Source organism: Camelina sativa, chromosome 15, assembly GCF_030686135.1.
Source record: "Camelina sativa cultivar CO46 ecotype springtype chromosome 15, ASM3068613v1".
NCBI classification, from domain to species: Eukaryota; Viridiplantae; Streptophyta; class Magnoliopsida; order Brassicales; family Brassicaceae; genus Camelina; species Camelina sativa.
This window is the reverse complement of record NC_141894.1, coordinates 17016423-17044306: the sequence shown is the minus strand read 5'-3', so window position 1 is coordinate 17044306 and position 27884 is coordinate 17016423. Positions and strand designations below refer to the sequence as shown.

Sequence of the window (27884 nt, the reverse complement as noted above, 5' to 3'; positions counted from 1 at the left end):
CATGAAATTAACTTTATAACATAATGTAACCTATGTTTCTTGAGTACATTATTTCAGTTTAATATACAAACGTTTTGTAGTAAATATACTTGATAGACCAAAATACAATTGTGTTGTTTTGGGCTTAATTGGGCCGACAGTGGGTTTTAAGGATATTAAAAAATCATAAAAAACAGAACAAAAATCGGTAATGGCTTTTGATTTTTTTTTTAAACAAACGTTTTCTGTAGAATTGAAGAGCTTTCTCGATCTCCCTCACCGAAAGACATCGTCGACTGCGTTTCCACCTCTCAAAACATTTGATTATCTCAATTTCTATACCAGAAATTGATTGAAACACGATAATTTCAATTACACACTCCAGTTCGTTTTCTTTTATCCAATTTTGGGGAGGCAGCCGTAATCAAGAACATGCAATCCTCATTATACTTTGGATTTGGGTGTGTGGTTTACAAATCTCCGACACATCTCTATTAATTGGGTAAGTTGATTATGATTACAGTAAATCAAATTACATATTACTACCTTAATGGGTTTCAATTCTGATTAATATTGTTTTCATAAATTTTTTCAAGTCGATCGATATATTTCCTCCAGCAATGCCTGTAAATTATATATGAATTGAAGCTTCAATTTTTAACTGTTTCTTTGGTTCATTTTCTCATTATTGTTTACAAATGGCATCAAGCAATTCAAGACTGGCTTTCGGATTCAAGTCAAAATCGTCCAATCTTTGAGACAGTACACTTCTTGCTCAGGTGAGACCATTGCAATATTCCTTTTTAAGTAGAAGTGTATACGTTGCTTTAATTTTTAATGGTCTTATTGATATTTCCTCATTTTTCAGTAAATATGCGAATGAGATCTAACCAAAGAGACGGACAAACAGAGAAACATCATGTACGCTGGATTAAACTGTGAGTTTTTCTAGTCTTGTAAACTAAACCAAGTTTATTGCGTAAGTTGATTTCATATTCCTTATACACTATTAACGGACTATACTAAAATACTGTAATTTTTTTCAGGCACTTTCATGGAATCTTCTTACTCAGATTGGAGATGAAGTTATCAACAATAATTTAACATGGTAAGTCTTCTTATCTTCTCTAAAAACTCATATTGATATGTTTGATTGGTTGTTGCATATAAAAGCTTAGGTAAAATGTTAGCCAACCTTAATTAGAAAAGAAAGAGATCCTTTATTAATATCATTTCCATTCAAAAAATGAAAACACAAAACAACTTAAACATGATAAAGCTGGAAAATTCAGAAATTTTTTAAAAGTACAGAAACAAAAAGAATAATCATTCTTGTATTAATCCCCTGGCCATACATGCGTCCTTGTATGAGTCATAGACGACACCATCATAAGTCCTCAAATCGTTATCAGATTGTGGTCCTTTTAGAAAACGAAAAAGAAGTTTCAAGCTGTTCTGACCTTCAAACTTACTTGGCATATACGATATCCTTCTACTCCCATTTGTTCTCTTCCGTCTTACGAAGCTTTTCTCTTTCGGATTCCAAGTAAAGTACAATGGAATGTCCTCAAATGTTAGTCCTCTTGCTTATGGACAGTATTTGTTGAGATCGAACCAAGCCGCAAGCAATGGATCTTGGATGTTCTTCGCTTCTTTCCCACTATCCATTCTGTCACAAAAGCTTTTTGAGAAAATTTAGAAAAGTGAATAGTTTTTTAAGAATGAGACTTCCTATTCTCTCTGTATAGTGGTATTTATAAAGGTTTTCCATCTAGGGTTTTTATTTTCCAATTTCTTTTTCTACTAATATAGAGATGAATATAGAAAAAGGATATTCTATGATTTGTGATATACTCAAATCACGTATTTCCAGTTATTCTTGAAACCCAAATAAGCAAAGTAGTTACTGATGATAACCCAAAAAAATATTTTCTGACCTGATTCCATAAATGTCTTCTTACTGTATTTAAAATCTTTATAATATAGTTTGCCTATTTAATAAAATATTTCTACTAATTCACTAAGATGTTGAGATGTTATGTATCGAACATCATGTTTTCCCCTGTTTTATCGAAATATTTTGTAGTAGTAACACATTTCTAAAGACAGAGAAAGTAATAGTACTGGGTTTTTATTTAGCAAAAGTCTATAAAATAGAAAATTAAATTGTTTGAGCTTTTTTTTTTGAAACTGAGACGGGATCAACTTCTACATGCTCATATGAAGTTGATTTCCTCCAAAAGTAACCTGCAATATATATGGAAGCACAAAAATCAATATTGCAGAACCCTCAGAAAACGTAAGTCGAATAGATTCTTATCAATAAAAATCATAGACATCAACTTTTTACAAACCTTTTCCGTTGTAGCCTATCCTTAGTTTCCTAAATTCTGGAAAACTTCTTTGAAGACAACATTCTTTGTTTGCCTCTGAATTTGCCCTTCCTTGTCAACAATCAATACTTTCAACCCTTTCTTAGAAGTAACTCTAGATAAAGCAACATACAGTTGACCATGTGAGAATACTGGTCGAGGCAAGTAAAGACCAACTTCAATAAGCGATTGACCCTGACTCTTATTAATTGTCATAGCAAAGGCAAGAGCAATTGGAAACTGCCTCCGACGCATCTTGAATGGAAGTTTTGTGTCAGAAGGTTTGAAAAAGATTTGAGGAATCAACACCAAATCTCCAGAAGGTTTGTTAAGATTTATATACCATATCTCCTCTAATTGATTTTAATGTTGCCTAAAGTGTAGGCTTGCGCTTTAACGGATTTCGTTATTCGGGATTACATTCGGATTTGGTTCGAGCAATTGGAGGGAGAGCTGACAGCTAGGATTTATTGTAGTTGTCTCATTTGGATCACCCAAGTATAGTTATCGGATTTATTTTAACCCGAATCCGAAATAGTTAATTTCGGGTTAATTTTAGTTTTAACCCGACCCGGAAGTAATTTTGTACTCCTCTTTTACTAATATAGAGATTACAGTGTCCAATCATTATTTTTTTTTTTTTTTTGCCACCAAAGTACAGAATTGGCTCAAACGAGCCAATTAGTTGGAAAAGTGTTCACATAGGTAATTGGAAGCGACTCCACTCTAGCTCTTCGTGCCAGCTTGTCCGCTCTACCGTTTTGTGATCTTGGAATCTGAACAACAGAGAATGAGAGGAATTCATCCTTATCTTCTTCTATTGCGTCCAGATATGTCTTGAATGCAGGCCACTCGGAAGGTGAAGACACCATCTTCACCAAGTCAGAACAGTCTGTGAGAAAGACTACTTTCTCTTTGTCCGCACCAATCATACATCTCATTGCCCAAATAAGGGCTTCCACTTCTGCGTGGAGAGGGGACAAGCTACGGCGGGAGTTAGATGCACCCATAGTGGGAGATTCTCCTTCAGGAGAAATGCAATACCATCCTCTGCCCATAAACTGGTCAGTCCTCTTCCAAGATCCATCTACAAAGCAACGATGGTAAGATCCATGATCGCGCATCGCACCGCAAGGCTGAACCGTAGACCGTGTTGGAGTTCGAGAATCGCTTAGATGGGAAGATCCTGGTGGATCTTCCTGAGCTGAGCACCAAAGCTTTGATTCCTCTTCCGCTATCCGTAAAATTGCTACCGGGTTTGAGTCTAAGTTACTAAATAATTTATCATTGCGAGCCTTCCAGATATACCATAAGATCCACGGGAACATTTCTATCGAGGGAATGTCCTGAAATCTCCAAAATAATGAATCCATATTTGCATAGACAGAGTCTGAGGGAAAGTAACCCGAAGAAGTCGGGAAGTGGGACAAACCCCAAACCTGCCGAGCCGGAGGACATAAGAAGAGAGCATGGTTAACTGTCTCTTCCGCTCCTCCACAGATCGCACATTCCACATCACAATCAAGTCCATGACGTCGTAGATTAGCTGTTGTCGCTATACAACCCGTAATAGCTTGCCACAAGAAATGCCTGAGCTTCGGTGGACACCGAATCTGCCAGACAAACGCTTGTAGGGGAATAATATTAGGGCCAGAAACAAGGGAAGCACTCTCTGGTTTCTGGCGTAAAGCTTGATATCCTGATTTAACAGTGTAAACACCAGTTTTTGTCAAATACCAACCCAAGCTATCCGGAGAAGTAGGATTGCCAAGGGGTAAGGCAGAAATAAGGGCTACATCTTCCGGCTCAAAGAAAGCCGAAAGCAACGCCAAGTTCCAGGAATGTGAATTCCTGTTAATGAAAGTTTCAACTCTAAGCGTCGGATCGATTGGCGATCCAGAACGCAATGCTGGTCTCGGGGATTGAGCAGGAATCCAGGGGTCCGACCATACCGAAATGGAAGCCCCAGATCCGACCCGTTTAATGAGTCCTTTGTTCACCAGAGAGCGAGCATAAATCATACTTCGCCATCCATAAGATGGAGAGTAAGATTTAATTGGATCCAAGGGATCAGAATGCCTATAATATCTTCCTTTAAAAACCTTTGCAAATAAGGAATCTGGGACTGAAATTAACCGCCATAGTTAGTTAGCCAACAATGCGGTATTGAAATCATCCAGACACCTAAAGCCCAAACCTCCATCCGTCTTATCAACGCACAACTTGTCCCAAGCTATCCAATGTAAACCCCGTGTTTCCCCTGTTGAACTCCACCAGAAGTTGGAGATTGCACTAGTAAGTTTCCGTGTAACTGTTTTCGGAATTCGAAAACAAGACATAACAAAGGTGGGGACTGCGGTCGCTACTGATTTGATCATGACCTCTTTCCCTCCCCGAGATAGTAACCTAGCCGGCCATCCACCAGCCCGTTTCTGTAACCGATCTTGGACAAAAGAAAATATCTTCGTTTTTGACCAGCCTAGACTTTCCGGAATTCCCAAATAAGAGTTCATGCCACCCAAAGTGGTAATACCAAGAATACCTTTTAACTCCTCACGCACATCCGCATTTACTGTATGTCCAAATTGAACTGAAGATTTCTGAAAGTTTATCTGCTGACCAGAAACTCGTTCATATTGTCTGAGAATCTCCAGAATAACCTTACATTGCTCCTTGGTAGCCCGACAGAAAAACAGACTGTCATCTGCAAAAAATAAGTGGGAGATCGCTGGGCAAGCAGTGGAGACCTTGATACCCGTAATAAGTTTAGACCTTTCTGCTTTTCGTAGATTTGCAATAAGGACCTCAGTACATAGGATGAAAAGATAAGGTGACAAAGGGTCTCCCTGTCGGATCCCTCTAGATGGAATAATGGACCCATGTGATTGACCATTTAATAGGACACTATATTCAACTGTCGTCACGCACCACATGATCCAGGAAATCCATTTGTCACAAAAACCAAATTTCCGCATTAGATGTTCAACAAAAGTCCATTCTACCCGATCATAAGCCTTGCTCATATCCGTTTTAATGGCCATGAACTTACTCTTGCAGGAAGGGTTGGTACGGAGTCCGTGAAACATTTCCTGAGCAATCAAAATGTTGTCTGAAATCAGGCGTCCTTCGACAAACGCTGATTGTGTCTCAGAAATCAATGCTGGCAGAAATTTCCGTAGACGCTGGCACAAGATCTTTGAGATAATCTTGTACCCAACATTACATAAACTAATTGGTCGCCACTCAGTCATCCGAGTTGGTTTATCCACTTTTGGAATAAGGCAAATATTTGTCCTATTTAGGCGTTTGTCAAAACTTCCATCCTGAAAGAAGGATTCTACCGAAAGCTTCAGATCAGCCTTAACCGTGTCCCAAGCACGCTGGTAAAAAAGGGCTGTCATACCGTCCGGTCCCGGGGCTTTATCAGGGTGCATCATAAATAAAGCCTCTTTAATTTCCTGTTCTGTGACTGATTGAGTCAGTGACTCATTTATCCCATCCGTGATAGACATACTTATTTCTCCCAAAGATTCCTCAATATCTGAGGGATCTGTAGATGTGAACATCTCCTGAAAATACGAAACTGCAATATCCTGCACCTGTTTTTCCTCGGTGGTCCAGCATCCGGACTCATCATGCATCCCAACAATGCGATTTTTAGCTCTCCTTAATTTCGTCTGGGCATGAAAGTAACTTGTATTTTGGTCCCCGAAACGCATCCATTTGCTCCGACTTTTCTGATACCAGTAAATCTCTTCATCCCGGTAGGCTTCACGCAGCTTCCAAGTCAATTCCGAAATAACCTCCACTGAGACAGAATCATCCGACTGAGCAGTTGCTAAGTGGGATTTTAGGTCCTCGATCGTTTCCCTACCAAACGGGGCCTGCGCTTTCCGCCATCGGGAAATTGCTTGGCGACACTTTATTATTTTGTCCATTAAATTCCCGGTAGCCCCTGTCTCTCCAGAGGTCCAACCTTCTGAAATGACACCAAAGAAACCCTCTTTCCCAATCCAACGTCGGTCAAACCGGAAAACGCTCTTCCCTCGCCTAACCTTATCCTCTAGAGAAGCTAAAACCGGTTTGTGGTCCGAAGCTATCATCGGTAAATATTCTGTAATTGCATTTCGAAACAAATCATGGAGCTTCTCGTTGGCTAGGGCTCTGTCAAGGCGACACCGAATTGGCTTCTTATCCCGCAAACCGCGCCAAGACAAACTGTCACCAATCGCCGGAAACTCTAGTAGTCCACAATGCCGGATCATTGTGTTAAAACTCACAAACGAAGATGCATGACGGAGTTTCCCGCCTCGCTTTTCGTGATTTCCTTTTAACTCATTAAAATCACCTATGAGAAACCAAGGAGAGTCTCGAGATAAGCCAATTCTTGTTAACCGTTCCCACACAAAATCTCGGTTCTTTGGAACCGGGTCGCCATAAATGAAGGTAAAGTAAATAACTTGACCTTTATAAGTAAGTTCCAGATCAATCAAACGATTTGACTCAAACAAAATAGAAACATCATAGATATTATTATAAAATAAGGCCAAACCGCCACTACATCCAATAGGATCAACCGTTTTTAAATTAGAATAACCAAAATGACCAACAAAATGTTCTAAAACAGATAAAGGTTGTCTAGTTTCAGATAAAAATAAAAAATCAGGTCTATGCTTTCCCCACAAATCCCTGAGATACCCAATGGTTGCTTTACTCATGATGATGATCGTAAGAAAGTTAGTGTCCAATCATTAATCAAAAATGGTAAAACGGTTTTTTTAAAAAATCGTCTGAAAAATGTTTGTGGAAATGTACATGTTTTTTTTTTTTTTTTTTTTGTAGCGAATTGTGACGCGAATGTATGTCATTACTCATTACTCATGATGATCGTAAGAAAGTTAGTGGTGTTGAACCTATGAACGACGACATAGTTCATGAGAAATATCAACACGTTGCACATCTATGGCCATGAAATCTTATATACAAGTGTTGGTTATTTGAGTTCGAACTATCTCTAATGCTAACTAAACCCCTACCTACAAAATTCCCGTTTAACATAATGCAGAAATAGAACCATAATTATGTCATTTTAGCATGTAAATTTTTTATGATTTCACCGGTAAAAAAAAAAAAAAAATGTATCAAAAACTCCATAACAATTCTTAATCCAATAAAAATTTAACATCTTATCTAAACGCATACATAAATTTTGAGTCTTTCACCAAACAAAACAACAATCTTTCACCAAAATTTCATCCAAATACTAATACACAATGCTCAAAGAGACTCATCGACGATGACGCCAATCAATCTCAGCCGTTCAAATTTCTTGCAGCACTAAAACATTAAAAACAATCATGCCTAAAAACCTTAACAAGCCTCTCTTCCCCTTTTAAAAACATTTACAATTTTTCTATATTATCACTTACCTTCGTCTTCTGCAACTCCAATCCTCACCCTTTCAATTTTCCCACTACGCCAGCAGTCCACGGCGCCATTTCACGGTGGGCCGGTGGCCGCTTCACCCTTCTCCGTCACCTATCATCGTAAAAATCAAACCTTTATATTTCTGACCAAACCAAAAAAGAATGACTTTGATTGCTTCTTTGTCTCTCTCACCACCACAAGCTATACAAAGACAATCACTTTCGGATTCTAATCGCTTCAAATGTCAATTTCGCTCTTCTTCTTGTTCACCTCTGTCTTCTCTTCATTCGTCATCGCTTAGTAACTTTCTTGATTTTAGACTACGGCGGAGACAGGGCGGCGGATTGGTGCCGGTGGTGGCGTGTTCGACGACACCGTTTATGGGTAGAGTTGGTTCACATTGGAGAGATGGGAACATGTCTCTGTTATCGTTCTGTGGTGGAACTGATGTTACGGGGAGAGCTGACTCGTCTCAGTTTTGGTCTGCTTTGCTTCCATTCGTAGTTGCTCTCACCGCCGTTGCTGCTCTCTCTTACCCACCTAGTTTCACCTGGTTTGCACACTGACTCTCTCTCTCTATCTCTGTAGCTTAGCCTTGAAGAATCTCATAGCTTCTTGTATGTCTTTGTGATCTTCTTTGGTAATGCACATGTCATATATGGTCTTGTACTTAGTTTACTCTGTTGTTTAGAGAACTTATGCTTTGAATGGGGTTTTAAGATGAATATCAGATTAAATGTTTTCAGGGTATCTAAAGAAATGTATGCTCCTGCTCTTGGAGGGATTATGTTATCTATTGGAATCCAGCTTTCTATTGATGATTTTGCTCTTGCATTCAAAAGGTACTTTGGGCCATTTCTCTTACCAGCTTCTTGATCATTTTTAGTTTAAGCAAATCTTGAGAACATTATTTTTTATGCAGACCTGTGCCGCTATCTGTTGGGTTTGTTGCTCAGTACGTTCTGAAACCGCTCCTTGGGGTTTTAGTAGCTAATGCATTTGGGATGCCGAGGACCTTCTATGCTGGTTTTGTACTCACATGTTGTGTGGCAGGGGCTCAGTTATCTAGCTACGCGAGTTCTTTGAGCAAAGCAGATGTGGCCATGAGCATTCTTCTCACTAGTTCTACTACTATTGCATCTGTACTCTTTACCCCTTTGCTAAGTGGTCTTCTGATTGGATCGGTAGTTCCTGTTGATGCAGTTGCCATGTCCAAGTCCATACTACAGGTAACAATGTTTTAGGAATATGATGTTGAAGAACCCTATCATTGTTCTCTTTTGAGGTCCAACGAAAGGTTTACTATCTTGTAGGTGGTGCTTGTTCCAGTCACTCTTGGCCTTGTGTTAAATACTTATGCAAAGCCTCTGGTCACTCTTATTCAACCTGTGATGCCGTTTGTTGCTATGGTATGCACTTCATTGTGCATTGGAAGCCCACTTTCGATAAATCGAAGTCAGATTCTATCAGCTGAAGGTCTTGGATTGATTATTCCAATTGTTACATTCCATGCAGTAGCATTTATATTGGGATATTGGTTCTCTAAGATCCCAGGCTTACGGTAACTCCTTAATCCATGTTCTTTTTTTTTTTGTATCTCTTCAATATTTTCTTTAATCCATAGCACTTTGAAAATTTATTGGGTTATGTTGTTGGATCTTTTAACCAGGCAAGAGGAAGAAGTTAGCCGGACTATCTCGCTTTGTACGGGTATGCAGAGCTCCACATTAGCCGGGCTTCTTGCAAGCCAGTTCCTTGGTAGCAGTCAAGCCGTCCCAGCAGCTTGCTCTGTGGTTGTGATGGCCATAATGGGTCTATGCCTTGCTTCTTTCTGGGGCAATGGGTTTCGAATCAGGGATATTCTATCGCTATCAACACCGCAAAGCAGTGGCTACACCGCTGAATCATGAGCAATATATAGCAGCAACAGACCTGTAAAGCAAGGGAACCACAACTTGGGACATTGATGACAAATGCTTTCCGGTCTTTTTGATTTGATGTACAAACAGCAAGCATTTGGGAAGTAAAGAGATAAGGTTTAGAGGGGATGGTATAGGTAGTGTAGACCAATCATCTTGTATGTAGTTTGCTAATTCATGGTATAAAAGTTGATCTTTTGTTGCCTCTCTGTGAACTCTAACCGCAAAATTCAGTGAAAGCAAGTACAGAAGAAACCAATGAAAAAGTTGTACAAGCAAGAGCCTACGTAATCTCACATTTGGTACGGATCATCATCTAGTAGTTATCAATTGACAATGAACTACTTAAATTGAATCATCTGAAATATAGTTAAGAGGCTTTCAAAGATTATATGTTCTTGCCTCTCGCTCTCACTTCATTGACAAGATAACACACTTAAAGACCCACTATAAAACAAGGGAGATTAATGTTCTTCATTCAACTTAATCTTGCTGCTTGAAACTTCACCATCACCAACACAATGATCATCAGTCTGTTTGAGTGCTGGATACTTAATCGCATTAAGCTCGATCTTGCGCAAAGCAGCTTTGCCTAAATCGACACCACATGCATCCGAAAGCCTCACCAAATACAACAACACATCTGATAACTCTTCACCAAGATGAACTTTCTCTTCCTCTTTCCAATCTGGACAACCTCTTGCCACTTCCCCTTTCCATTGGAATATCTCTGATAGCTCTCCCACTTCACCCACCTACAACATTTTTTCAAAACTCTTATAAACTCTCTTCATCTTTTTTTTTTATCAGTTCACTTATCAAGTCATTTCAAAACCAAACAAAACACACAAGAAACACCTTTATAGTACAAAAAAGTTTCGACCTTTAATAAATTCAACTAGATTGTAGGGTATAGAGAGGTATATGGGGACAAATCAAAGTTGAACACTTTACTAAAGAAAAGGAACAATCACATGTTATTGTCGTTGTCTAATGTCACTTGAAACTTCACTTGTCTTCAGATCTATGAGTCTTCCCACTCACAAGTTACAATCAATTCCAATGTTATAAAGCTAAAACAGAGCAAGTCACATGATACTTACAAGAAAAGATGAAAATTTTCATGGAAAACGAAACAACAGATGTGATAGAGAAACAAAAGCTAACGTTTTTTTTTTAGTTTATCATCACACGACACACAATCAAATTAAGAAAACAAGACCCAATTCAATTTGTACAAGAGAGAAGAGATACCATTGCAAGGAGGAGATTCCTTGGACTGTGATACTTCTCCCAGTCTCTTGCTTTTGCAAAATCATCCATTTTCTTACTCAGAGTCTGAAGAGAGACCTCTTCCTTGTTATCTCCTCCTTCTTCTCCCATTCTCATTATCAGTGAATCTAAAAACACACACGAAAGACTTAAAACCCTTGGCTTTCTTATGCGTATAGTTATATTATATCAGAGGGTTTTTGAGTATATATGATGAGAGTTGGTGAGAAGATGACCGGTTACCGGATGTTTCCTGTCGGATACGAGGCTGCTATTATATTAAACCGACACGTGGCAGTTATATTACTAATGTGTTGACTTGGCTTTGTCCTATTTGTGGGATTGGGAAATATAATTGAAATAGAATCTTGTTTTTTCTTTTTCTTTTTCTTTTAAATTGAATTATCAGATGGTTCTAAACTTCTAATGGTTGTTAGCTTTTTTGCTCGCTTTATTCTTGTCTAACTATATAATTTATTCTAGATACATTGTAGAATGTTATACCATTTCTAATTAGGTAAAGATAAATTGAGAGATAACTTACTTTTTAATATAAAAGTAACAAAATATTGGATTTTTTAGATTAAACAATTAAGGAATCTGATTCTTTAAATAAGAGAATGAAAAAATAATAATGACTTTTGAGATGTTTCACTATATGAGATACCAATTTGAAAATGATATGTCACAAACAACTAGGTTATTAGCAGTTTCTTCAAGATCTTCAACATTTCTTTTTGTTTTACATGTGAAATATTTTTGGCATAAAATAAAAATGATATAGATGATAAAGTAAAGGTAATTATATTCTTTCAAACAGATTTAATGGAGTTAATGAAGATAATGACAAATCCAACATAATGAATCAATCAGCTAATAAAGTTTTCATGTCTAAAGGCTTGTTTCAATTATGTTGTCCTTTAATGTATATTAGGGATCGATTCGCACGTTGGTGCAGAGTTTTTCATTATTTTTGAAGATTTAGGATTTCGTACTTCAGAGTTCTCTCTTTAATTTTTAAATCAAAGCGATGGATGTTCTTTGACATGTTATCAGCCATCTTCAATTGGTGATTATCGTTGACTTTTTGGATGAGTGATCTGTTTTTGTCCAAAACTTATTGTATTTGTCTGAAATAATGTTAAATAGTTCATATATTAAATCAAATTATGTAAAACATATTAAGTCAAATTATGTACATACCTAATTCATGATTCATGTAAGAATACTTGATAAATTTTGCAATGCTTTATATGACTTGAAAACAATAAAAAAATATTAATCAAACTAATAATTGAGTTTGATAGATTCACAATGTTTTTAATGATCCTGTAAAAAGAAAACATTAATATACATTATATTGGATAAAATAACATGAACTTAAATTGTGAACAAAAAATCTATATTAACATTTTTGAAGTACATTTTGGTTTATACCCTTAAATTTTATCTTATTTAATTTGTTTTTTTGCAACATTAACCCCTATAGATTTTCCTAAAATAACATTTCTATTTAATTAACCCCTATAGATTTTCCTAAAATAATATTTCTACTTAACTCAATTAATGGAACTATATTAATCGATCAAATTTATTTATGTTTATTGCTATACACATCATGACACCATCATTTAAGAGATCAAGAATAAATGCTCAAAACTTATTTTAATACATCTTTATGATAGTTGAATGTAAATCTATATTAACATTTTTGAAGTACATTTTGGTTTATGCCCTTAAAGTTTATCTTATTTAATTTGTTTTTTTGCAACATTAACCCCTACAGATTTTCCTAAAATAACATTTCTATTTAATTAACCCCTATAGATTTTCCTAAAATAATATTTCTACTTAACTCAATTAATGGAACTATATTAATCGATCAAATTTATTTAAGTTTATTGCTATACACAGCATGACACCATCATTTAAGAGATCAAGAATAAATGCTCAAAACTTATTTTAATACATCTTTATGATAGTTGAATGTAAATCGAGGGACTTTGAGAAACAAAGGATTACATTCTCAATTATACTTATGATGAAGATAACGTTCATAACACAATAACCCAAATTAAGAAAATCAAATTTTAGCAAATATATAACTTTGAAAGCAATAAATACATTTATTTCTGTATATATCTCCTTTATAAACTGAATATTGTTATGTAGAACATTTTTGAAGTACATGTTGGGTTCTGCCTTTATAGTTATGATTATTTATTTTTTTTATTTACAACTTTAGTCCTTAGTGTGATATTTACACACCTAATAAATATTATTTCCGCAATCATTCAAATATAGCAAACATAAACTAATAAACTCTAGACAATATAGCCAATGGAAACTAATTAAAAGAAAAACTGAAATCAAATCTACATTTCCTATTTGTATTATACATTAACTCGATATAGTATAGAAATTAATTACTATAACAACTTAGTGAAATATTTGTTGCCTTAATCATAAACCTTTTGCATTAATTCAAAATTGCCATATATAATTTTAGATTTTTTGCTTGCTTACCAATATATTCTCGATCCCATATCACATCTAATTTTACCATTTCAAAGAACTATATAAATAACGTCTCAATAGCAATACAAAATTGCATCAATTCATACACTTGAAGTAATCTTCCCGGTTGAGACACTTGATTTGGTTTTGGCGATAAACAGGCGCACACTTATTCCTTTGTTAATTTATTGGTACAAAATGTTTATGCTTTCTTTATTTCATCTCTAATACCCTTCTTTTCTTATCTTAGATGTTTTAAAATCCATTTATTTGAAAAAAAAAAGATTTGGTTTCACGTGAACATGCAACCTTCCGGTTAGTGGATAATCAAAATATTTTTGTTTGATTTATTTCATATCTACACTAATTTTTTGTTTTGGACTCCATGTAGTTATGTACTTATGTCACAAAGCATGTTGAGAAAGAAACCAATTCTGAGTTTAGCTCACGGTGAACTGCTCACCTTTCTAGGTGTCCTCTTTATATTTATTATTGTATATATACTATCCTTTTGCACTTACCAAGCTTTTCAGTTTTTGGTACACCCCCATGATTTTGCTTTGATCCATTTGTATATATTTTCAAACAATTGGGAGTAAATTAAAGGGGCCTATGTTGAGGCCACCGAGGAGGAAAATATGTTGGAGGAGGAGAGAAGAAAGAGATTAGTTTGGCGAAGTTGTTAATAGTTTTTGTTGAATGATAATTGTTTAATTGATTCCAAAGTGACTGTTAAATGCTCTATGTGCTGTGTAATGATTTAATAGAGTAAAATATGTGAGCATAATAATCATGTAATTTCTATGATAATTTAGGATTTTTTTATCCTGTAACTAGACTAATATTTTATTGTATATGTATTAACGGGTTGAATCTAAAAATAGTAAATAATGTTTATTTAATTACAACTGTAAAAAACAAATCATGGGTGAAATCCTAGAATTAACATTCAAAATACAATTATTCAATATAAACACAAAAAGAGAAAAAAATAATAAATAAATAAAATTTTAGTTAAAAAATTGTCCTGCGGTGTACCGCGGGTTAAAATCTAGTCATTTACAAAACATCAGAAAAAACATAAAAAAGTTGGAATGAAACAATTGATATCTTGTTAAACAAAGGTATGACTTTATATAATGAGGAGAGGGTGTGGATTTTCAGAGTTTAGTAAATTGAAATCTTTTGGAAAAATCTTTTTTAAGTTTTAGAGAAATTTAAGTGATTTTCTAACCATTATCTAAATATATTTAGAATATTTTAAGGTAATTTCAGATTTTAAAGTAATTTACTAAAACCAACTTATGGAATATACTCTTTGTAATTGATTTTGTATAATAATTATTAGAATGATTAAATTTTTTTTAAAAAATTATAAAAGAAACATTATTTTTGTAATTTCGAGTATATAGTTAATGTACTCGAATTTTATTATTGTTTTTGCTGTATTATAGTAAATTTTATATAGCAATCTCTTATTCTCTTATTTTAAATATAATTAAAATCGGTACTAAGAGCATTAATTAGGAGCATTAATATGAAAACTTACTATAAAATTTGGTTAATCATTATAGTAATTAATATGAAAGATTGTTTTTCCATACAAATAGTATTGTTTATAATTATTAAACGATTTATTAGGAGCATGAAAAGAAATTATCATAAAAATCGCCTATTTATTATGACAGTTATTTTTTTTTCAGCATTATGACAGTTATTATGAAAGATTATTTTCCAGAAAAATAGTATTGGTTGTATTGTTAAAAAAACGATTTTTTAATAGGCAAAAAATAATTAAGTTTAATTTAGTTTTTAATTTTCTTCACAATTTTTGGTATATAGGATTTTATTGGTTGTTTATTTCTTATTTAAGCGGATTTTTTTTAATTGCAACCAAAATTCGAATAAACCTACTAAAGATCCACGTCCATTGGTTATAGGATTCCCGATCCGAACGGGTTATTTCCTGATCCGAATAGTATTAAATTATTCATGGTAACTTAAATATTCGATTTTTATGCCTTAATTACCCTTTCCGCTTTTTTATTGTTTTCCAAATTTTTTGTATAAAAAGAGCATTACATGGAATTCTGTTTTTTTTTTCTTTTCTTATTTGGTTTATTAGCTTCCGAATTAATAGTATAAATTGCAATATAAAATCTGTTTGACTTTTGACATGGTCTTGTGATTTTAGTTTTGTAAATTTTGTTTTTCTGGTCTGGTTAACTAAAACCAAACCATTTCATTAATAGATATCTCCTATATAATATTACGGAAGTACACAACTTTTTTTGTAGACTATATAATATTTATAATTAGTTTTCTTTTTTGTTTTGAAAATGGCTTTCTATTAAAATGCAGAAAAAAAAAATGATACAAAAGCAGCCAAACTTTAGAGTTTGATAAGAAAAACCCAGTTAATAGGAACGAGGCCCATAGACACAGTAAAAGAAATTAATGTGAACCATAATAAGATGGTCAATGGAATAGTATACGCCTTTATGACGAGGAAAACCAGAAGTCGAGCAATGATAGAGCAAAAGAGGGATATGAATCGCGGAGGCTTGAGATTTTGTTGCGAATAATCGAATCCACCAGTCGAATCAGAGCAGTCGGCGTTCGGAAGGTGTGTCGATGATGGCGATGATTCTGTTCTTCCCAGAGTAAGTAGAAGGTGCACTGCCAAGCGAGAAGTGTGATTGTTCTTTTTGTTATAGATCCTCGAATGGCTTGCATGCGTTCCAGAGTGAGATCCCAAAAGGAGGAAGGCTGGATCCGACATCTAGTAGCTATAGGAGCCCACACATACCAACCAAAGTGACAGTCGAAGAAGAGATGGTCCCGAGATTCTGACGAGGAGTTACAAAGAAGACAAGTTGGATCAGTTGCAAGTCCCCAGTTGAGGATGCGATCATGAGTGGGACATCTGTTTAATACCACCAGCCAAGTATGGAAACTATGCTTTGGGATGCCTCTCGGGTTCCATACCGGTTTATGCCAAGGGACCAGAGGAGAGGCAGGACGAAGCAAGTCATAAATGTGGCCAGTAGAGTATCGCGGGTAAGTTCTACCTTCCAATTCCCATTCATAATAGTCATCTTGATCAGTCAGGTTTAAGGTAGTAATGAAAGATAGAAGTGAAACCTGCTTGTCTGTTCGCGCATGCGGAAGTAACCATCTGTCTTGATGATACAGTTGATTAAAGGTAGTTGTAGAAGGTATCCCAAGGCGTGAATCTACCGGAGAGCAGATGAAGTCCTTGATTCTCCCAAATGGAGACCAATTATCACTCCAAAACCTACATGTAGCCCCGTTTCCAATTCGTATTTTTATCCATCCATAGACATCCTCTCGCATCTTGACTAGCTTATTGGCTAACCATGGCTAACCTATAGTTAGTTACAAAATAGGTTATAGATTAAATATAGTTTGGTTACAAAAAAAGGTTATAGATTAATTTGTCAATTATGAGATATATAAATACACTTAAGAATATCCCAAAAAATCATTTGATATCATTTAACTTACCATATTAATTTCTTTTATTAAATTATTCATCAAATAGAATATTTTGATCTAACTTACTATATTAATTTGTTAATTATCATTATACTTTACCTCTCATCTTTATATATGAGTCTATTTTGTGATAAAATAAATTATCATATTATTTATTATAATTAAAAATAGTTTTATTTCTGGATATACCATAAGTTAAATTTTAAAAAACAAATATAAATTGTTTTATCTATTGAATTAAAAAAAATATTGAGTAACGGGTCAAAATTTGAATATTTAAATTCAATTTCATATTTTTTTGTTGAATTTTATAATTTTATATAATATAATAAACTTTAATAATTTCTTTTAAATATTTTTAAAATATTGAAACTTGATATTTTGAAGATTATCATAAATATTTAATAGATCAAAAAGTTAGAAACTATAAATCCTCTAATTTGATTTGTTATAGCAATGATCAATAATATGTCACTATAATATGAAAGAATTTCAAGAATCCAAGTGTATTAAAACAAAAAGTATAACATATATTAAATTAATCATAATATAATAACTCGCTTTTTAAAAACCAAATTTACAAAATTATTTCTTATAATGACAATCAAATCATGATGTAGAATATACATTATTGAAATAACTTCACATACATAAACTAATACAACATATTAAAATTTTATTTTAAAATATAAAATATACAAAATTTTGTATAAAATAAAATTTATTCTGTGTTATAGCACGTGTAATTATATAAAATCATTAACAATATAAAACTTTTAAAATATGTATTTTTTTCAAGCCATCATATTTAGCATATGATTTTATTGCATTGTGTTTATCCAAAAAACTTTTAAATCATATAATTATATTTTATATAAAAATTATAATATAAATAAAAAGAATTTCAACCCGTGTTATATCCGTGCTCTAGCATGGATCCTAATATAATTAGTACAATGGATGTCATAAATAAAAGATCAACCAAATTGATGGCAAATCACTAACTCGGTCCACTTAAGTTTAGCCCAAAACACATTTTCATTAGTCTTTAGACTTTACTTTAGTGTGTAATGGACCTAAGATTAAGCACTAATTCTCTTTCTCTTATCTTCTTCTAATCAATTATTATATACTTGAGTCTCTCACTCCCTCCCTACTTGGGCCAAACTACAATCCACGGACCCAAATCAACTCTACTCAACTCTCAAATTCGACATTACATGCATGGTATTTTTCTCTCGTTTCTACATGCACTTTTTGCAAATATTAAATCCTATATAAAGGGTTTTCAAATTAAAGCATGAGAAAAGAGACTGTTTACACAAACCCTATTAGACTTCCTTACCGTTATATTCTTGAATGCAAAAAGTGTTATGAAAAACATTAGATTAAATTCTCAAAAATAAAAGTAAAAGATACAATATCTGCTAATATGATATATAAATCAAAATAAACATAAATGTAAATAATAGTCTTCTAGAATTTTTATTTATTTATAAACTTATGTATTCAACGATCGACATCGGTATAATCTTGTAAGTCTACATATTAATCTATGATCGGATCTTAGAAATTTGGTGATTTTGATTAGTCATTTTAGCATCTCGATTAGTCATTTCATATGTTCGATCCTAATTCCTAACATCATTAGTTCGGAAAAGAAGGAAAGTGATAGCGGTAATTATATATATCACCTATTCTTTTTTTCACGTGAAATGAAATCATTACTTCAGATTCTCTTCACTTTTATCATGAAGCTAAGCATTAATTACTCATCTTTTTGACATTAAGTTTAGAGAAATCTAACCTAATTTTATCGTCGTCTATAGTGAATAAGAAATGTTATTATTACGAAAATGAAATCCAAACTCTTATACCAATATAGTTTTAGTACGATGGAATACATTTCTTTTATAAGTTTTGTTATAATTATGATTATTTATTCATTATGCTCCATTTAATTGTTTTCATTCAATCGTGGCAAGTATATACGACTATAGACATTTAGTTACAATAAATGAAACGTGGCAAATCTATCTAATAACACAAATGTAAAATTGTATTCGAACTCCACTACTTCAAGTCTTCAACTGTTTCTGTAGGTACGTACAAAGAACCATACAAATTTAAAACTTCAATTTCACATTGATGATGATAATAATAATAATAATATGACTTAGTTATGAACAAGGGACACACAAAATGGGCCTAAGTTTGCGGAACAAAGAACAACGTTCCCTTAATTATGACAAGTTGAAAAAGAGAGGTCTTTGAACAAAACGTAGCAAAGTTTAAGAGAAGAAAAAGGAAGCTAGTCATGCAAATGACACATGGAAATGTAAGTTCGACAGTCCACACCACACTTTTTAAAGGTTATGGGTGCGAATGGTTGCAGCGGTTGGGGCGGACAAATCCGTCTGCGGACTGGACCGCTTTTTATTTACCATTCAATAAATATAATCCGCAATGGTGCGGTCCAAATAAAGTAGAGATAAGATTGCTACGGATCAACTGCAGACCGCTTTTGCATACAAATAGAGTTGGTCCGCAGCGGTCTGTAGTCCGCCAAAAAAATAGAGCGGTCCAAACCGCAGACGGATTTGGCCGCCCTGATCGCAGTTACCATTCAAACCCTATGTCTAACTCCCTTTAGTAATTAAAAATAAAGACTATTATTAGAGTATTTGCAGTTGCAGTATGAGTGATGATAATTAAGGTGTTGACTGGTTCTTCCGCTACCTCTCACAAACGCTGCGTTTGCGGCTGGTAGCGGTTGCTAGCGATTGGAACCAATCACATAAAACGCTTCCAATCGCTCCTAATCACTCCCAATCGCTCCAAACCACTGAATTTCAAAACCTGCTTCCCGCAAGCGTTTGCGTTTGCGGGCGATTGCGGTTGTTAATTTTTTTTTTTTTTTTTTTTTTTTTTGTAAAAAACTTAAAAGAAATCAATGGTAAGTTTTTTTTTTTTGTTATATCTTCTATCTAACCATTTTACTCATTAAAGATGGAAGAAAATGAAGTACGGATACGATTGCAGAGATTATAAAATAAACAATTAGAAGAAAATAATATTCTAATTAACAATAATCCAGAAAACTTGATGTAAATTTAATGGCACATCGCACATAAGTTTAAAAAAATCTAAATAAATATAAAATTTCATCAGAAATTTAAGAAAATAAGATTATTTGTGAAAAGTATTAAAACAAATCACCAGTGACTCTTCTCAACTTTCACTTGACCATTCCTACCTATGTAACTACTGACCCACGATCTAAAAGAAAAGAGAAAAGATCTACGATCTAAAGCATATATTTTGTCATTTATCAAATTACTTGATTAAATTTTTGGTGAAAGGCCAAATGCATAAAAGAATAAGTATTTCAATATGAAATTTATTTGTTTTTGAATAATTATTTTAGTCTTTTTTAATAAATTTTAATTATAAATTAAGTTTAATAAAAATTTTGGTTTTTTAAATATTTATATATTTATATATTATATATCACATTTATTATGTTCCAACCGCTATTGAACCCGCTGGTCAACCAGTCGTAAACTTCAACGCAAACGCACCAATTTTAAACCGCTAAACCAGTCGTTCAAAACGCTTAATAACACTTGAAACCGCAATCACCCGCTTCCGCAATCTCCCGCAACCGCAACCGCAACCGCAGCGTTTGAAGAAAAATGGTCATACTTTTTTTTTGGCCCAATGAATTTAAACATGTTTTGGACGTGATTTTTTTTTTTCTAATATCTTATTATATAAAGCTTGGTTTCAAAGTTAGTAACTCACTAGATCATGACACGTGTTAGTTTTAACGATCAGAGATCAAAGTTAAAAACTCACTAGATCGTGATATATGTTAGTTTTAACGATTAAATATTCAAGTTAGTAACTCATGAGATCGTGACACGTGTTAGTTTTAAAGATTAGAGATCAAAGTTAAAAACTCACTAAATCGTGACATGTGTTAGTTTTAACGATTAAATATTCAAGTAAGTAACTCATCAGATCGTGACACGTGTCAATTTTAACAATCAGAAATCACATATCAAAGTTAGTAACTCATCAAATCGTGACAAGTGTCAATTTTAACGGTCAGAAATCACAGTTTTCAAGCTTGGTAAAACGATATAATTTATATGGTTAGTCATACATTATTGTGATATGATTTATTTTTTATTCAAAATATATTTAAAGCCAATAATTTTTGTGATTAAAGAAATTATGCAAAAGTTAAAGTAAAATAAAAATATAATAGTTGGCTTAATTTGTTCATATAGAAATTTTCTAGGTGGTGATAAATAATATATTTGTAACATAAAATATACTTAGGTGTAAAAAATACACTTTTAATGGTAACATACATAAAAGATTAGTATATGGATATAAATCAGTATATTATAGCAAAAACTTTTTTGTAAATAATGTACAATAAATTTTAATATATTTTTATTAAATTTTATTTTATTTACAAAACTTTAAACCCGCACATCGGTGGGTCATTATGTCAAAATTACTCATTAACAAGATCGTGACACGTGTCAATTGTATCATTCAGATGTTGACACATGTCAATTCTAAATTTATTAAAGATTTTCAAAATAAAAATATAAAAATTCAAAACCTACCATAAAAAGGTTTTATATAAAAGTAATATATAGATAAAATAAAACCTAATTTTATTTAAAATCTTAAAATTCAAAATTATAATATTGTTTACTTATTTTAATTTTAAGTTGCTAATTTACAAGAAAAAGATTACTTTTTATATAAGATAAACAATGATTGTAAAAATTATACAATTAATTATTGTATTTTAAAAAATGTAAATGCTCACCTTTACATAAAGAAAAAGATTGTTGAAGTAAAAAAAACTAAAAACAAAAAAAAGGGTCTTATTTTTTTTTCACCAATCAAATAATTTATTCAAAAAGACTGTCATTATAATATATAAGATCTGTGTATGTAAAATTAACGTATGCGTTTTTGTAACTATAAAAATGTTAAAGTGAAAAGACATAATATGTTATTTAATGTGTTCATAAAGACAATTTGTTGGTAGTAGTAAAAACTAAAGAGTATATTTTAACAGTAAAATATATTTGTGTGTATAAATACACTTTTAGTGGTAATATAGACAGTAGATTTGTAAATGGATATACATTAGTGTATTATAGCAAAAAAAAGAAAAAAAATTATTTTCTATAACTAAATATTTATCTCTTTACTTTTATACATTGTTTTTACTTACGAAAAAATTAAATATATATTATTTGTTAAATTTAATTTAGTTTTAATAACTTTGAACTGATCTACAACTATTTTCTTTAACTAAAAGTGTATCTATTTTTTTTCAACCAAACAATAAATTAAAAGGAAACTCCTCGGTTTGTTGCCCAAGTCGGAAGGAAGGAGTTTACAAAAGAAACTTCAGAGATAAGAGAATGCAAAGCACGAGCAAGACAATCCGCCTTCGAATTTGAAGCACGCGGGATCCAAGAGATGAAGAATAGTGGGAAAGACTCCAGCGCGTTAAACTTATCAAGCAAGTTGGAGAAGGATGGTCAATATTCAAGGGACTGCACCATAGTGGGTAACTCAGCACGTATCCGCTACATGGCCCACAATAACGCTTCTAACTCTGGATGCGGGGGGAGAGGCTCTGTATTAGAAACTTGGCCCCCAACAAAAAGGTTTAGTCCTCACCAACGAAACACCACCAACCCAATCCTGAATGCACATTGGTTACTTTCCAAGAACTATCAATCTGACAACAAGGTGAAGAAGCATGGATTTCCGAGGACGAAGATGGAGCTGACATGACCACCGTAAAAGAGAGCGCCTTTTTCGAGGCTAACTTATCACCTAAAACCTGAGAAATTATATTATTCATCTCGATCTCTAAACCTTGACAAACTTTTTTATTTATGGCCTTCCAGATTGCCCATAAAATTCATGGTAATTGAAGAAGTTGATCAGGATCACCCTGTTGAGAGACATCCCTCCAGAAAACAAAATCCAAATTCGAGTACACCGACTCATATGGAAAATCCTCTGATGAGACTGGAGTCGGAGATAAATCTCAAACTTCACACGAGTGAGGGCATTAAAAACAAAAAATGATTAATAGTCTCAACCGCAGAGTTGCAACTTTTACACTAAGGTGTCGACTGGTTCTCCCGCTACCTCCCGCAAACGTTGCGTTTGCGGGTGGTAGTGGTTGCTAGCGATTGGTGCCAATCACACAAACCGCTTCCAATCGCTCCCAGCCGCTCCCAATCGCTCCCAACCACTGAATTTCAAAAGCTGCTTCCCGCAAGCGTTTGCGGTTGCGGACGTTTGCGTTTGAATTTTTTTTTTTTTTTTTTTTGAAAAAACTTGAAACAAATCAATGATAATGAAATATTTTATATATATATCTTTTACCTAAATATTTTATTCATTAAGGATGGGAGAAAATGAACTACAGATACGATTGAGAATACTAAAAAATAAACAATTGGAAGAAAATAAGATTTCAATTAACAATAACCCGGAAAACTTGATGTAAATTTAATGGCACATCGCACATAAGTTCAAAAAAATCTAAATAAATATAACTTTTCATCAGAAATTTCTAAAAATAAGATTATTTGTGAAAAATATAAAAACAAATCACGAGTGACTGTTTTCAACTCTCGCTTGATCATAACTACTGATGCAAATACTGCCCCACAAAACTTATTGAGTGTGTGAGATTTAAGAAAGAAGATCTACGATCTAAAACATATATTTAATCATTTATCAAATTACTTGATTAAAGTTTTGGTAAAAAGTCAAATGCATAAAGTAATAAGTATTTCACTATGAAATTTATTTGTTTTTTAAATAACTATTTTAGTATTTTTAATGAATTTTAATTATAAATCAAGTTTAATAAAGTTTTTGATATTTTAAAACATTTATATAATTATATATCACATTTATTTATGTTCCAACCGCTATTGCACCCGCTAGTAAACCAGTCATAAACCTCCCGCAAACACACCAATTTTAAATCGCTAAACCAGTCGTTCAAAACGCTTAATAACGCTTGAAACCGCAATCGTCCGCTTCCGCAATCTCCCGCAACCGCAACCGCAACCGCAACGTTTGAACCAATCAAGTCCTAAATATCACATTGAATACCTCGGTATATCTATTTGCTTTTATAGATAATTTTTACTTACTAAAAATAATTAATTTATATTCTTTGTGAAATTTTATTTTAAAAAGTCTAAACCCGCACATTAGACGGGTCATAATCTAGTTTAAGTATATAAAAGATAGGAAATGAATTTTATAGATATTCAAACCACAATTTTTTAAGTTATTTTTTTTTAACTATTGTTATATTACGTGACAATACCTAATGATAGTTTTTTTTTTTTTTTTGAAATATCCGTATATGATGATGATCTTTACCGAAGAAAGAAACTAAAATCTATTTTTTGAAAAGTTTTCAAATGAATTTCAAAACAAACCATAGAAACAAACAATGTTGAAAAAGTTTTCAAATGAGATTTCAACAAAAGTTTGATATTAAGAACCTAATGACTAATGTGAGGACAATAGATCTTGATGGAAATCACATTGAGAAAGACACCTAGGTATGATTATGTCTTGCCACCATAATTTGTCTAAGACCTTAGTGTGCATAGACGTTTCATCTTATTAATTGGCCACAACGACCACAATCATGTGGACATATTTGATTACCTTTTTTAATCACATGGGAATAAGTCCAAATAATTAGTTGGACACTGAAAAATCATAGATTCAAAGTAGACTAAGAACTTTTTTTTAAAAAAAATAATCCCCTACAATAATTCATAACCAAGAAAAAAACTCAATAAACAAACCAAAAAGCTACGAACACAAGAGAACCATAATACATCTATACATTGATAAAACAAGATTTCATATAAAATTTTAGTAACAACAACGACAAATGAACCTTTTAAAAGTTGACCAGATCTTTATTGGCTCAGGTCCTAAGGCTTCATTGAGTTGTTTGATTTTCTCTTGAGTACAATGACCCAAGTGACGGCTTCCAAGAGCAAAGCAATGCCTCCAAGAATTGCTATCACTGCAATGTAAGCCGTCTTGTACGTGTCTTGTGGGTTCAAGATGTTGAGACCTTTAAAGACATTAATGATCCCAAGGATGAGGATTGCGTAGCCGACTCCATGGTGGTAGATATTCCAATAGAATCTGTACTTGTGATCTTTCTTTGGCCGCAACAACATCGCAAACATCTATACAAAGAAATTATTAATTCAAGGTGTTAAAGAGTATATAATGTATTTAAGATATGGAACTCTCTTTTAGAAACACGTGAAACTTTACACGGTATCCAAAACATAGTCAAAAACTTGAATCTTGAACATGAATTTTAAAGGGCTAAAAACAGAGCAAAAAACAGAGTTTTTTCTTGTAATTTACCTGAATGGTGGCAAGGGCGAAGAGGGCAATGCCAATGTTACGATGGCCGGTGAAGCGAATACCCTCAGACTCGCTGCCGAGCTTGAGTCCGGTACCCCAACCGGCAACACCGATGACATAAGCCGAGAACTGACAAGACACATGGAGGTAAAACCAAGCCGGATCTGCAGATTCAAATATTCTCATATACCTAGCTATTATTGCTCCTATAGGAAACAAAATCCCCCAGCTCACCGCGTTTAGTATCCCATGAATCTGCACAATTCTCACCATACTCAGCTTCGATTACCCGATTAGAAATCATAATTCATCGGTTTAAAGAATCTTGTTATGTAGAAACTTACATTTCTCTTCTTGATCTTGGCATTTACCTCACCGCCCCCAGAGATGGTTGTGCTGCCGCTGTTGCCACCTTTTAAATCAAGAGGGCTCATAGAGGCAAGATTCGGCGGGTCGAAAGCGTGCTTCCCAATCATTCCTCCAGGACCTAATTCAGGACCAACTTGCCAAACCTGATTCACCTTTCCCTTTGCCACCAAATCAGCCGGAACCTTAACCCTAGCAAAGATCCTCAACGTTCCTCCATCCCTCGCCGCCTCCTCAGCTTTCATATCCCATACATCAAACGCAAGCTTCGAAGGAACAAGCGAGCTATAGGAGCTAATGTTTAGCGTCTTCACCACGGCAACACCGTTACCTGGATCCTTGTAAGCGACAAGGGTTTGAGCTCCGACCATACCAGTACCCTTTGGATTTATGGCCCAAGCGATCCATCCGCCAGGCTTTGCCGGGGGAGCGGAGAAGACGACGGCGAGAGTTGTGTTGGCTACATCGTAGGAATAGTGGAGGAAGGCTTTGAGTTGAGGGAGGTCAAGGCAGTGAGGGTAGGTTTTATCGCCGGAAAACGTCTGTGACTTACAGGTTTGTGAGACTGCCGGTGAGATTAGAAGAGCCAAGAAAAGGAGAGAGAGAGAGGTTCTTACGGAAGAAGAAGACATCGTTGGATGGAATGTAGTAACCGTAAAGGTTTTTAATTTGGCGATATTAATAGAACTCTTTTTAAGAGGTAATAAAACTAGCATGTGTTTTGGTGTGTGAGATTTAACATGGACTAGCCAATAATAGTTTTTTTTTTTTTGGTTATAGTTTTGTTTTGCTTTTTGAGCATACATAAGAATGATGTATAATTCTGGAAGAAATCTAAAGTGAAGGAATTCAAATTTAAGCACGTTTTTGACAATATGCATTACACCAAAGAAGAATTAAAAAAAAAAAATCCACACCAAGAAGGATTTATTATTGGTTTTCTAACACTTATTTTGTCTAAAATAAAATTAGATATGTGGAATAACAATTACAGTAAAACCTTTATAAATTAATAAGGTCGGGACTATGAAATTTTATTAATTTATAGAAGTTTTAATTATTAATTTATCGATAAATTAATATTTTATTAATTTATGAAGAAATTTTTTATTTTTCATAATTTTAAATATTTTCTATTACAAAATAAGATATTTTTGTTATCATTCACATTTTAAAAGAATTTTCTTAACATATAATCTTGGCTATTGTAATTGCTAAGTTTAGAGTTTAGGTAAAAATGATAAATGATAAATTGCTACTACTATCCTTCATAGTAATGATGAAGTCGAATAAGATATTGCGGTAATTTTAGAATCAATTACATATAAAGAAGCAATTATCGTATTTAATACTCTCCACCATTTTTTTTTATGCGATTTGATAAGACGACAATAAAAATTATTAGAAATGAGATTCAACAAGAATGCAAATTCACTTGTTGGAGTTGGGAAGCGAGATTCGACTCTCGTTTTCGTCTGGAACGCGAATGCAGAGGGAGTGTCGATCGACAACAGTGAAGCAAGCAACGATCGACATTGTGGGGTAGTGTCGGTCGACACCATTGAGCCAGTGTTGGTCGACACTTGGCTGGTGTCGGTCGACACCTCCCTTCCAGCGAGTTGATGTTCGTTTTTCTGGTTTGTATGCTTGTTTGTTGATTGTTTGGAACATTGGAATCAGTGTTGCTTGCGTGTATAGCCCAGTAAATGGGAGGATTGCCTCACTGAGTGTTTATAAAATACTCATGCATCTCAATTTGTGTTTGTGGTGCAGGTAAAGGCAAAGTGTGATCGTGGAATCAAGGCAATGAAAAGGAAGATGTTCTAGGGACTCGATTGGATGTTGTCTGGCATTGATAGGTTGCTAGAATTGAGTCATTAGAAACATTGCTAGGTTGCTGGTTCCATGTTTTCTGATGAATGGTTATTTGGATATTGGTTACGTTATGATTATTGGTTATTTATATTTATTGGATATTGTTATTGTTATTCCGCTGTTGGTTGTGATTGTGGTTAGGTGGCTAGTGGATATGGGA

The 27884-nt window shown here is 33.8% G+C and overlaps 4 protein-coding genes and 1 long non-coding RNA gene across 8 annotated transcripts; 2 read left to right on the top strand and 3 right to left on the bottom strand.

Moving 5' to 3' along the window:
- Positions 1-206: 206 nt before the first annotated feature.
- LOC104747083 (uncharacterized) lies at positions 207-2978 on the top strand. Of its 3 annotated transcripts, XR_015582624.1 has the most exons (6): positions 207-481; positions 689-758; positions 848-917; positions 1026-1087; positions 2570-2632; positions 2736-2978. It is a non-coding gene; the product is annotated as an uncharacterized LOC104747083 (long non-coding RNA). The 3 variants fall into 3 exon arrangements; XR_761091.3 differs by lacking the exon at positions 207-481 and having other exon boundaries at positions 619-758; XR_015582623.1 differs by lacking the exons at positions 207-481; positions 2570-2632 and having other exon boundaries at positions 619-758; positions 2736-2852.
- Positions 2979-7562: 4584 nt separating this feature from the next.
- Positions 7563-9904, top strand: LOC104747082 (putative sodium/metabolite cotransporter BASS3, chloroplastic). 2 transcript variants are annotated; one of them, XM_010468650.3, is made up of 5 exons: positions 7563-8331; positions 8525-8620; positions 8701-9007; positions 9092-9339; positions 9448-9904. In XM_010468650.3, exons 1-5 carry the CDS (start codon positions 7940-7942, stop codon positions 9686-9688), a joined length of 1284 nt encoding a protein of 427 aa, XP_010466952.1. In that variant the 5' UTR covers positions 7563-7939; the 3' UTR covers positions 9689-9904. The 2 variants fall into 2 exon arrangements, with proteins under 2 accessions (XP_010466952.1, XP_087345339.1); XM_087489213.1 differs by having other exon boundaries at positions 7727-8331; positions 8510-8620.
- A 123-nt stretch (positions 9905-10027) lies between these two features.
- LOC104747081 (uncharacterized) lies at positions 10028-11217 on the bottom strand. Its single transcript, XM_010468649.3, has 2 exons — positions 10952-11217; positions 10028-10452 (listed from the first exon to the last, which is right to left on the bottom strand). Exons 1-2 carry the CDS (start codon positions 11084-11086, stop codon positions 10162-10164), a joined length of 426 nt encoding a protein of 141 aa, XP_010466951.1. The 5' UTR covers positions 11087-11217; the 3' UTR covers positions 10028-10161.
- Positions 11218-15985: 4768 nt separating this feature from the next.
- On the bottom strand, positions 15986-16843 carry LOC147926755 (uncharacterized). The gene has a single exon (XM_087487194.1). The coding sequence runs from the start codon at positions 16841-16843 to the stop codon at positions 15986-15988; it is 858 nt and encodes a 285-aa protein (XP_087343320.1).
- A 7980-nt stretch (positions 16844-24823) lies between these two features.
- Positions 24824-26668, bottom strand: LOC104747079 (cytochrome b561 and DOMON domain-containing protein At3g25290-like). The gene is made up of 3 exons (XM_010468647.2): positions 25828-26668; positions 25484-25738; positions 24824-25296 (listed from the first exon to the last, which is right to left on the bottom strand). The coding sequence occupies exons 1-3, from the start codon at positions 26653-26655 to the stop codon at positions 25033-25035; spliced, it is 1347 nt and encodes a 448-aa protein (XP_010466949.2). The 5' UTR covers positions 26656-26668; the 3' UTR covers positions 24824-25032.
- Between the last annotated feature and the right edge of the window lie 1216 nt (positions 26669-27884).